The sequence below is a fragment of the Delphinapterus leucas genome, chromosome 20, assembly GCF_059928025.1.
Source record: "Delphinapterus leucas isolate spDelLeu-1000000601 "Yukka" chromosome 20, BTC_Dleu_Yukka2, whole genome shotgun sequence".
NCBI classification, from domain to species: Eukaryota; Metazoa; Chordata; class Mammalia; order Artiodactyla; family Monodontidae; genus Delphinapterus; species Delphinapterus leucas.
In genome coordinates, this window is record NC_143148.1 from 48,184,091 (window position 1) to 48,195,839 (window position 11,749).

At 45.1% G+C, this 11,749-nt stretch overlaps 2 protein-coding genes across 3 annotated transcripts in view; both read right to left on the reverse strand.

Annotated features, from left to right (window-relative positions):
* Positions 1 to 59: 59 nt before the first annotated feature.
* On the reverse strand, positions 60 to 8,584 carry MLKL (mixed lineage kinase domain like pseudokinase). Its single transcript, XM_089902484.1, is given in 7 exon segments — positions 60 to 2,975; positions 3,233 to 3,282; positions 3,616 to 3,767; positions 5,808 to 6,050; positions 6,457 to 6,605; positions 8,135 to 8,338; positions 8,341 to 8,584. Coding segments are annotated over 7 exon segments (1,371 nt in total). The 3' UTR covers positions 60 to 2,646.
* The window catches only part of FA2H (fatty acid 2-hydroxylase), a 65,415-nt gene continuing 62,139 nt past the window's right edge, over positions 8,474 to 11,749 (reverse strand). For both annotated transcript variants that reach the window (XM_022583199.3, XM_089902443.1), the window contains exon 8: positions 8,474 to 8,586. The gene's annotated coding sequence lies outside the window, so the exon portion shown is untranslated. The remainder of the gene's footprint in view (positions 8,587 to 11,749) is intronic.

Genomic DNA, 11,749 nt, shown 5'->3' on the forward strand with positions numbered 1-11,749 from the left:
GCTCCTATTGGGCAGCAGTCCCAGTCGGCGGCCAATACCCTCTCTTCTTCTTTCTTTGGTCGCCACTGGCTGAAACAGCGGTGCTCTCATTGGCTGATCCTTCGTAAACGGACTAGGCGGGACCACGCTCGAGGAGGCCTCGTACAATTGGTAAAAACCTACGTCCGTCAACTCTCGCCCAAAGAGAAAAGCGGAAGAAGGGTTTTACCGCTCTTTATTTGAATTTTGTGACGAGAGGAAGCGGCAAGAGAAAGATTTCTTGGTCCATTTTGGAAAGATGAAAATATTAAAACTGTGCCTCATGCTGTTTCTCCCTAAGTCTTTGGTGAAGGAGATGTCTTTATCCAAAGGCTGGTAGCTAATCCAATAATTTCAAAATGTTGCCCGCAGTATCCCGGAGCCGGTAAAGAGGAGTGGGACAATCCTGTTCATATATTGTATATCCTCCAGTGGGTTGAAGAGCTCATGCAAAAGAACTTACCTACGCGGTCTCTTCAATCCCAAACCATTGCAACAAATTGCCTGCTACTAAACTACCGTCACATCACTTGACAGCAAACATTTTTCAAGCATTTCCCTGAAAGACGAAATCTCACCTTTAGGAGGAAGACCTAAAAATCTAAACCTCAGGCACAGACTGCACACTGCCGAATTTCATTTGCTCAGCTTCCAGTTCTGAGTGGAACTAGTAGCAGAGGAGAGTGTAAACAACTGAAAGCCTTGGATTATCCAAGTAATTGACTTCAATATTCTCCTCCTCCAAACCTGTCACTAAAGTGAACATTAGCATTTGTAGTTTTTTTTCCTTTTCCTGCCCCTAAGGGAGCTTCTACTGAGCTATAGCAAGGTTAATATGAGGAAAAGGAATGTTATTTTGTAAACAAATACATATATTATGGCATAGAATGAAAAACATTTTGAGTGATTCTCACTGTTATATAAGTAGCTGCATGTCCAATGCAGAAAATTTAGACAATACATAGAAGCAAAAAAGAAAAATCGTCTCCAGAGAAGTCATTAGTTACTTTGTTTAAAATCGTCATCTATCTAAACGTGTATATTTAGGTATAGATGGAATTGTGTTTTAATCTCAAAATATATCTTGAATTGCTTTCCTTGTCAATGAATACATAGGCACATCATCAAACACTGAGTGATTCTTTGAAAATTAAAAAAAATTAATAGGTAATATCACATGGCAAAAAAAATCTGGACAACACAGAGGGCTGCTTAGTGAAAAATATACAGAATGTTTCTAAAAGGTTCTGAGAGTATATTCATTCATGATCCACCTAATGGCCATGTTTACTAATTAGAAGAGAAAGAATAAACACACAAGCCAGAAGGTTATAGTCTTGTCTCCAACTTCCAAAAGTTTTATATAGTTAGAGGAGAAAGGTATTGGCTGTATTTCATTTTAGGGGTGAAATTCCCATTTACAACTTTATGGGTGATTACTTAAACACCAACCCCCCGTTGGCCCATTTGTAAAAAGACTGAAAAAAAAATGCACTAAGCGCCACTTCATAGAAGAGTTGTTTAGATGGATGTCTTTTTTTTTCTCCACCAAAAGACATAACTAATGGGTTCCCCTAAACTACATGATAGTAACTACTTTTATGGACCTGAACGTATAATTTAAATGAAAAATTTGAAAGAACTGTCAAAGTTAAAATATGCCAAAGAAAGTTTACACTTGTGGTAAGCCTCATCCCCAGGCTCTGGGGAAAGCCATGAATTTCCCTCTACCATTAGCAGTACCTTCATTCATTCATTTTCAAGTTCATTCGGTCAACAAATATTGGAGTAGCCACTGTCCTACTCCAGGAGAGGAATGTGAAAGCAAGGGACTCATACGTGGTTTCTGAGTTTGTGGCAATGTTCTAGTCTTTAACCAGGGGTGGATATGTGATGTTCTTTTCCTCTGACTTAAAAAAAATTGCACATATACATTTTATACACTGCTGTACTGTGATACATATCACAATAAAGATAAGAAAAACATTATTTTGTATCTTTGAACTCTGTAGCAACTTCAGTGGAAACACTTCCCCAATCCGGGGATACTGCCTGTGAATCATGTTCTCTTGTGTCTGGAGCTTTGTGGAAAGTCTGAGAAATTTGGATCTAGAGTGAGAGAGGGAGACATTCCCAGGGAGGGAGATGGTGTAAAGAAACGGAGGAGCAGCTAATAACCTGGTGAAATAAAAGTCTGAATAGAGGGCTTCCCTGGTGGCACAGTGGTTGAGAGTCTGCCTGCCGATGCAGGGGACGTGGGTTCGTGTCCTGGTCCGGGAAGATCCCACATGCCGCGGAGCAGCTGGGCCCGTGAGCCATGGCCACTGAGCCTGCGCGTCCGGAGCCTGTGCTCCGCAACGGGAGAGGCCACAACAGTGAGAGGCCTGCGTGCCGCAAAAAAAAAAAAAGTCTGAGTAGAAGAAATTACCCCCAGGATGTTGATAAAAGAGTAGGAAGGGAGAGAAAGAATATAGGCTGGAGTAATCTGCCTTCGCAACCCAACTTTAGACTAAACAATGCCCTTAGGGCTGGGTTTCTGAACTCCAGTGCTCTTGATATCTGGGCCGGATAATCTTTGTTGTAGGGGGCTGTCCTGTGCCTTGTAGGATGTTGAGAAGCTTCTATCCACTAGATGCCAATGGCATGTCCACCCCACCCCACCTCCCCTGAGTTGTGACAGCCAAAAATGTCTTTAGACATTGCCAAATGTCCCCCGAAGGGCAAAACAACCCCTGGTTGTGATACATAAGGAAAATCTTTCACAAATGTTAAGTAACACATGTGGCCCATGCTCTTTAGACCAGAAAAAGCCCTACCTTTAACACAGGGCCTCCTGGAGGGCTCATATGCACAGCAATCATCAATGATCTCCTGCAACTGTGAAGGGCAATCTTTATCCACTGGCTCCTGGTGCCGGTCCACAGCCACCAGCTGGTAGATCTTCTTGGAATCACAGCCTGGCATGGAAATGATAGGATGGGATGCTTAAAAATTGCTCTGGCACACACACATTTCTCTGGATGCTGATGGCTGGCAATGGAACCAGGGACTTTGAGAACTGAAGAAACAGGAGCTTCCAATGACCCCAATGACAAGCGCAGGCAACGCCCACATTGAAGAACAAAGCACCCGGGACAGCACTGATGGGAATCTCTAGTCTCTTGGAAGGCGACCCAATCCCAGCACCATCTGAGCCAACTTTCACACTGGTTACCTTCAAATGGGCTTTTCCCAGGGGCGATTTCCCAGAGGACGATTCCAAAGCTAAAAGAGAACCAAGAAACTGAACAACCGTAACAAGTTTCCCTTTTCCCATGCCCCTCTAGCCATTTCCAGAAAACACAGTGGATTTTCTTTTTGGCTGTGCTGAGCAGCTTGTGGGATCTCAGTTCCCCAATCAGGGATTGAACCTGGGCCACGGCAGTGAAAGCGCAGAGTCCTAACCACTGGACCACAAGAGAAGTCCTCACAGTGAATTTTCTGATTACCACCCAATTCCATTCAACAGAGTTAAGGTGCTCCTCCCTAATGGCATTTGACTTGGACTTTCTTGTCCCGTTCATCTGAGTTAGAATCTGCACAAGAACATAAACATACTTGTATATTTCAGCTTTTATGTCATATTTATTATACACATTTTCCAGTCTCTGAGGTGAGATGTATGCGGCAGAATTGGCTCTCTCTGCTTCTTTCTCTTTAGTTGGTCAGCTGATGGAAATCTGTGTTTTGCTCAACTCAAATCCTGCAAGCTAGATAATGACTCAGAGACAGAAAGAAACAGCACCATCTCAGGTGGGGGATAGAGGGAAGGGGTTGGTGCTACACATGATTTTCAGGGGATGTTTTTTTTTCCTTTGGGATGTATTTCCAGTGGTGTCTTCTGGCTCTGTGGCTACTCTCCTGGCTGGCATCCTGGGTTCAATTTATTATGGTGTAACGACCAAGCGAAACACAAAGAGGTTTCTTCTCTATAAAATGGGGCATGAGGATTAATTGAGGTGATGGTTATAAAGCACCTGTAAGACTTGGTATGTTGTTGTTCTAGTGTTACTATGTTAGATACAGGGCTTTCTCAGTTGACGACTCAGCTCCACTGAGTGAGTGTGGACGGGGTGCCTGGAGTCACCAATGGCTCATTTTCTCTCGGAAGCAGACCGATAAAACACACAAAAAACCAACACAGGGGTATCCTCTCTGTTGTATCTGAACCTATAGGCAGCCTGTTACCCCAATGACCCTGCACGGTCAATGCCATGCTCTTAAAGAAGCCACAGCACAAGTCACGGGAGTGTGCATTCTCCTTGGTCCATGCACATCTGTCATCAGCACCATCTGTGTGCAGAGGGCTGCCAGCCCTAAACGCAGCCAGGGATCCAAAACTAGGGTCAAGGTCAGGAAAAGGATTAGACGTTTAGGTGGCTCCTCCCCCTTTCATTCACATGTTCAGTGAGCACTGACATCCTCTGACATCTGGCTCCACGCTAGCCACCAGGGGTGAAAGGCTGAACAGCACATGTTACAGTCAGGTGTGAGAAGGACCGTGCTTTGTGAACACTTATATTACACCAGCTACGGGGAAAGACATCTGAAAGGCAGAAAAGACCCGTCTTCTGTTATTCAGAGAAAGCTATCTGTGGATGACAGAGAAAATATACTTTTAGCACTTGGGAACTGTGGACATCGAGTTAACAGAACCCTTTTCTCTTCCATAGGAGAACCTGAATTTCAGTGGACCTTTTAGCTCTATTCGCCTGGGAAACTGACAAAAGCTGTCTGTTACCTATGCTCCTAAGTAATATTGCTGCTGATTTAAAAATGATGGGTGATTAGTAACTTGTTTATGGATGAGAGGTCGGGGGGATGGGGACTATAAAGAGCTATTGGGGGACTACCCTGGTGGTCCAGTGGTAAAGAATCCGCCTTCCAATGCAGGGGACGTGGGTTCAATCCCTGGTCGGGGAACTAAGATCCCACATGCCGTGGGGTAACTAAGCTGGCACACCACAACTACTGAGCCTTTGCACCTCAACTAGAAAGCCCATGTGCCACAACTAGAGAGCCCAAACACCGCAACTAGAGAGAAGCCTATGCGCCACAAGGAAGAGCCCGCGTGCCACAGCGAAAGATCCTGCATGCCTCAACGAAGATCCCGTGTGCCACAACTAAGACCTGATGCACCAAAAAAGTAAAGAAAATAAATAAATAATCTAAGAAAAAGAAAGAATATTGACTCCTGTGAGTCGTGAGGCTTCTAAGCCTGGATGGCCCCGCACCCACCCGAGGGGAGCCTCTTTCTGTCACACCTAGGATGAGGAGAATATCTCCTGGAGGATTGTGGGGACAGGTGTGGCATCTCCGGCTGGAGAGAAGGATTTGATGCTACCCTGCTGGCAAGCTGTGTTGCGTGATACCCTTCTAATTGCCTCCAGGTGCCAAGTGTGGGCTATGGCTGGCCTGTGAGTCTGAATGCCTACCTGGGCTTAAGAAGATCCCCTCATGGGTGTTTCAGGGACACAGAAGTGGTGTCTAGGCATCTAAGGGGAAATGGCTCTTAGCCCATCCCTGCTGAGTGCCTGGGCAGTGGTGGACGACGGGCATCAGAAGAGCAGGCAGGACTGAGTCTGTCCTGTGGTGGGCACATGGGAAGCTGTCCAGGCAGGGGAAGAGTTGAACTCAGTTGAAGGCAGAGAAACGAGCAGGCACAGGCCTCTGGGAAACGTGCGTCCCTCTCCCAGCACCAAACAGTCACACAGGTCGAGCTCAAATGGCCCCTGGAAGGCCATACTCACCTTCACGTTGCAGTCTTTAGTCACCAGGAAGCTCGTGCTGCTGATGTTTCTGTGGAGTTCTGCAGGTGTTTCCAAATGGTGCAGCCTGACACGACCAAAGGCAGGGAACATTAGTGACCTTTGCACAGACTTTGCTATCCACGGGTAGGTGGGAAAACCGGGATGCAGAGGTGAGATTTGACAATTGTGAGCTGTACGCCTCTGTGGTGCTCTGCCTGGGAAGCACTGAGCAAAGCAAAGGGCTCAGAGGCATGGCTGGATGGTTGGACCATACCTAGGACCCTTCTGGTTGAAACAATGTGAAGCTGGGGTTCCCACCAACTTAGTAAGTGTTAAGTGTTTTGGATTAATGGAGCCCCTGCCTCCCAGTTTGGGGTGTTATCACAGAGTTGGCCTTAGGTTGGGTTCTCCCAGAAGCAGATCATGAGCCACAGATATGGGTACAAGTGATTGATTAAGAAGGTATTCCCAGGAGAAACCAGGTGAGGGAGTAGAGGAAGCAGGACAGAGAAGGAGAAGAAATTAAGCAAGGGTGTGACTTCAGGTGAAGTTCCAGGCTCAGCCTGACCCCACGGGGACTTCTAGAGGATAACTACCCCTCAGGGTTTGTTCTGCACGAAGCAAAGGAGCTGGACTTTTGTACTCACACCTGTTGTTCAATGACTGTGGACTGGGTGGGGTTGGGGGAGAGGAACAGGGATAGGGACAGGTGGCTATGAAGCTCCCGGGCACTTTCAGCTCTCAGGGCCGAGGGGCTCCAGTGCCCATGGATATTCCTCTGCAGATGGCGGCCATGAGCTGTTAGCAGCAAAGTATGCTGAGTGGGGGATGAGTGTGCAGAGCAGGGAAAAAGGATCAGAGGCCATCTGGATAGGCGCTAACAGTGTCTCCTACAGTCCAAAATGACTTCTCATAAAACTCACTAGTGTAGGGAGTTGAGAAGGAATAAACTTTATGATTTCCAAGAAAGATCTAAGGCAGTATTTCCAAAAGTATGGATAAGTGGTATGCAAGATGACATAGTGAGAAAATTATTCTTCTTTTAATTCCAGTCTTTCCGATTACGCCAAGAAGAAAGTCTCAGTTTGGTGTTGGATGTCTTTAATACCTCCCTAAATCTGCTGACATCTCCTCTGCACAAAGAGAATGCCGGTCTGAATTGCAGGCCTTTGAGCAGGAGGCATCATGCAGCCAGAATTTAATAACATTGTTTTGGTTTTATTTGTGGTCACCTATTTGTGATAAGTGATTCTCGTCTTCAAGTTATGGTAGTAATAGAAAGTGTCCTTTTTTATTTTATTTTATTTTTTATTTATTTATTTATTTATTTTTTATTTTTTGCTGTACGTGTGCCTCTCACTGTTGTGGCCTCTCCCGTTGCGGATCACAGGCTCTGGACGCGCAGGCTCAGCGGCCATGGCTCACGGGCCCAGCCGCTCCGCTCCGCGGCATGTGGGATCTTCCCGGACCAAGGCACAAACCCGCGTCCCCTGAATCGGCAGGCGGACTCTCAACCACTGCGCCACCAGGGAAGCCCAAATCTAAAATTCTTATCAGGCCTACCAGGACCTGCATGACCTTGCTCCTGTATCTTCTGGCCTACCTCCCCACTTTCATCTGGTATCTCTCCTTCACCTACCACACTAAAGCCATGCTGGCTTCTGGCTGTTCCTTGCACAGGCCATATTTATTCCCACCTCAGGGCTTTTGCATTCATTGTCTTCCTGGCCTGGAATGCGCCTCTCCCTCAACTTCACATGACTCACTCCTTTTGATTATTCAAGGTGTCCATTCAAGTGTCACCCTGGCCACTCTCACTGCACCCACTGTCACCTTCCATCTCATTACCATGTGTACGATTTTTATTGCCTTTAGATAAAATAATTTACTTAGCCCTCTATCTGCAAACTTTATGTTCCGTGAAGGCAAAGATCTTGTGTATTTTGCTCTGTGTTGAATCTCCAGCACTTAGAACAGTGCCTGGCACATGGTACTCAATTCCTGTTTGTTTAGATAATTAGTGAATTTTTCTTCCTGGATAATTTACATATTAATGGAACGTCCTGGAAAAACTAAGGCTGGGAGGATTGACATCAAAGAGAATGGAAAGGGAAACACGACTCATCCATACCACCCCCACCCCGCCACTGGTGGCACACTCAAATCTCACCAGCCCCCACCATGTCTGTACCCAGGGATGTCCGGAGTTCTGAGTTACATGACTAGACACCTGCTAAAACCTCTTCAGCCTTCCTGATTTTTTGGTAAACAAAAATGAGACTAATATACCCCCATTTGGAGTCCCCCCATCTAAAAAAACTCCTTACCACTTCTCAGTCCTTGGATAACCTTCCTGTCTTCCTCTGCATCCTACTGATCTTCCTGTTGCCAGAATGCTCCTGGGCTGATGCTTGAAATATGCATCTGTTGATCCACCTGAAGCAGCAGTGAGAACTCCTCCCAGACATCTCTCAGCCTCTTGTTCACTCCAGTGAACAGTATTCTGTCATGCCCTACTGTTAGAAACTTCTGGATTTACTGCTGAACTTATCTATCCACTCCTTAGCTTCCTCTAGGGCAGCCTGGAAACGTTTCAGGGCAGTGGTTATCTCGGTGGGCAGGTTCCTCTCTCCTTGGGCCTGGAGCATTTGCAGAGGCTGCAGCAGGCCATGGACATGGCTCCTTAGATGTCAGCACTGTTTCTGGCAGTATTTCATCTCTTCACACTGGATGTAGATAAGCTGGACTAAGGAGATGATCTGCCTCAATTGATCCATATCTGGAAGAAACAGATGGAATTTGTTTAAGTCCCAGGAATCTCCTGCATATTTACTACTGGGCTAAGGGTGTCTGTGATCTAAATGGCTGTAGAGGTCTCCGCATCAATTTCATGTAAGGTAGAGATGGCTTGCTGTCCACCAAAATCTTCCAGTTGTAGCTGGAAAGTGTTGGCCCAGCTAGGACTACATCTCCCAGCCTTCCTTGCACCTTGATGTGGCCATGTGACTAGTTCTCACCAATGGGGTGTGAGTAATATAACTGTTACTTTGGGCTGAGTCAGGTTTGTCTCCTTCACACACTGTCAGCTGGTTACACAGGATGATGTAGCCCTAGGTGTGGTAGAGCCCAAGAAGGGAGAATCCTGGATCCCGGAATCATCACTTGGAGGAGAGCTGCTCATAAACCTGGAATATCTGCCATGGACTAAATTTCTATTGCATTTGAACCATTATATTTTGGGGTCTATTTATTAAATAAATTTAGCCTATTCTAACAAATATATCCTGCCAAAGTATAGGGGTGACTATAGGATAGTAGGTTGAAAAGCTCAGGCCCTTTCCAAATAAGGCAAGGATTACCTAGTAAGTCACCAACTGTTCAAGGATAAAGGGCCCAGTGGTGGAAGATCTAGTTTTTAAAGAGCAATCAGAAATTTGGATTTTTATGTTAAATCTCTCAATTTAAAATATTGCAACCAAGTCAAAAAATGTTCTAAAAACTGTGCAGTCCAACACTGTGTTGATCAAATAAAATATGTTTGTCAACTGGATATTGCCCATGAAGCCTCAGTTTACTACCTTGGCCACAGCCGGCTGAGGATATTCAGGACTGTAATAGAAGTTGGCTTCTGCAGTCTCAAATTTTCTTTTCTCTCTTTTCCCAGTGCTTGAGCAGCCCTGCCTCCCTGGTCCTCACCTCCATCCCTCTCTACTGTGTTTTTAGCACTCTGTGAATTTGTTCCAGCCTCCCCATTGGCCGATGCATCAATAAGCCTTCATGTTGTAAGTGCTGACCCCTCAGAGGCATTTGCACTAAAGACTAAGAGATTTTTCAGGCCCAGAGGAGTTGAGGTAGACATCTGTGTTGCCTACACAGCATCCATTCCTCTACTTCCTATTGTTGCCCCAATCTTCTGTGACTATCTGCTCCTCCTCCATTCAGCAATGTTTGTGGGGAGCTGGCTCCACCCCAGGTTCTAAGGGTGAGACTTGTATCTAAGCCAGTGGTTCTAAACTGAAGGTGACGTTGCACACGCCCCCCACTCCCTGCTGGGACTTTTGGCAACGTCTGGAGACATTTTTGGTTGCCACGGCTAGGGGATGGGTGTTATTGACATCTAGCAGGTAGAGGTCAAGGTGCTACGATGCATAGGATGCCTCCTACCCGGCCCCGCCAACAAAGAATGATCCAGCCCCAAATGTCAATAGTGCAGGGGTTGAGAAACGTTGATCTAAGCCATCAGACAATTCCTAGTAGCTTATCACAGTGATTTGTTCAAAACTGGGCACCTGGGCTACTTTGAGGGGTACGTTTGCTGGGGAACTTCCTGGCTCCCCTAAGCCAGCCCAGTAAGTCAGCTTCTAACTCTCAACCTCTCTCTGAATATGAGTGAGAAAGCATGGAGCCCTGATTCTAAAGCTGTGGAATGAGGCTAACCTACAGATGGCAGAACAGAAAGAAAAGAATGAGTCCTCGGTGACAACATTAAGCCACTGGTGGTTTGAACTGACCCTGAAGTCTACCCCATTCCTCAATTACAGGTTTCATGAACCAATAATCTTCCTTATTGTTTAAGCTCCTTTGAATCGTGTTTGCTGTACTTGCAACCAAAGGCAACTGTGTTCAGTAATGAATGATGATAATAGCGATGATTACTACAGGCTAAGTGCTTTGGAACCACAAGCTCACTGTGGTTATCTGCATTGTATAGGTGAAGATCCTGAGGTAGGGAAAGGTTGCATTTAAATAAGTACAAGTCCACAGAAACGGTTGCCAAAGGACTTTTATTTTGGCAGGCAAGATCTTAGTTCCCCCGCAGTGGGAGTGTGGAGTCTTAACCAATGGACAGACAGGGAAGTCCCTCTAAAATACTTTTAAACAAAGTTAATCTCAACAGTTCTATTCCAAGAAGGTAATTGGTCTGGAGCCCAAATCTGGTTTAAAAGTATGAGTAAGAAACTAGCAGAAGCCAAACCAAATAAGCAACTAATTGATACATTTTTGTTGTTGTCTTAGAGTTATACTGATCTAACAAGAGAAGTAACAGGTATTAGGGCATGCCTAAAAAGACTCAATGGGTCTCAGGCTGCCCAGCTATTCGCAGTTGCTAAGCAGAGAGCTTCAAGGCCATTTCTTGGGACTCTTGAGGGCAATGAACTATATACCTTTCTCTGGTCCACCGGAGACAAAGGCAGATGTGAAAATGTTGCTCAAGGAACCTTGAGGATTTCAGCTTCATAGCTCCAAGCTTCAGTTATCTTATTGCCAGCCTCATCAAAAAAGCCATATCTCAGAAACAACTAATCAAAAGATAATCGGAAAAAATATCCCACTCATCAAAGCAACAATTTAAAACAATACATTTCGCAGGGAAAGTGATAACGTGGTATGAGGAAAACCACAGAAAACAAAGCTTCAAGAAATGGAGAGGGACTTCCCTGGCAGAGAAGTGGTTAAGACTCCGTGCTTCCACTGCAGGGAGCTCGGACTCCATCCCTGGTTGGGGGACTAAGATCTCGAATGCCTCCAGGCGTGGCCACAATAAAAACCAAAAAACGAAATGGAAAGAACTGTTATTTTTCTAGCTGGGAAGATTAAAAATGACAAACCTGGCAATCCTTTCCAAAGGTAAATCCAATTTAACGCAGCTCCAATAAAACTCGTAATGGCACGTTTTGGTACTGAAAGTAAATGATCCTCAAGTTCATTTGAAAGAGGAAATTAGCGATAACAAGGATTTTTGTAATAAAAAGGGACTTACCTATAAGATATTAAAATTATAATTACTAAAATTGTTTAGGGCTTATTAATTTTATAATTACTAAAATTGTTTAGGGCTTATTAAGTATAGGAAAAAGATACCAAAAGGATGAAAGGGAATATAAATACATATAAACTTTGACTCAACAATGTGAATTTCTAGGAACTTGTGCTGTGGAAAA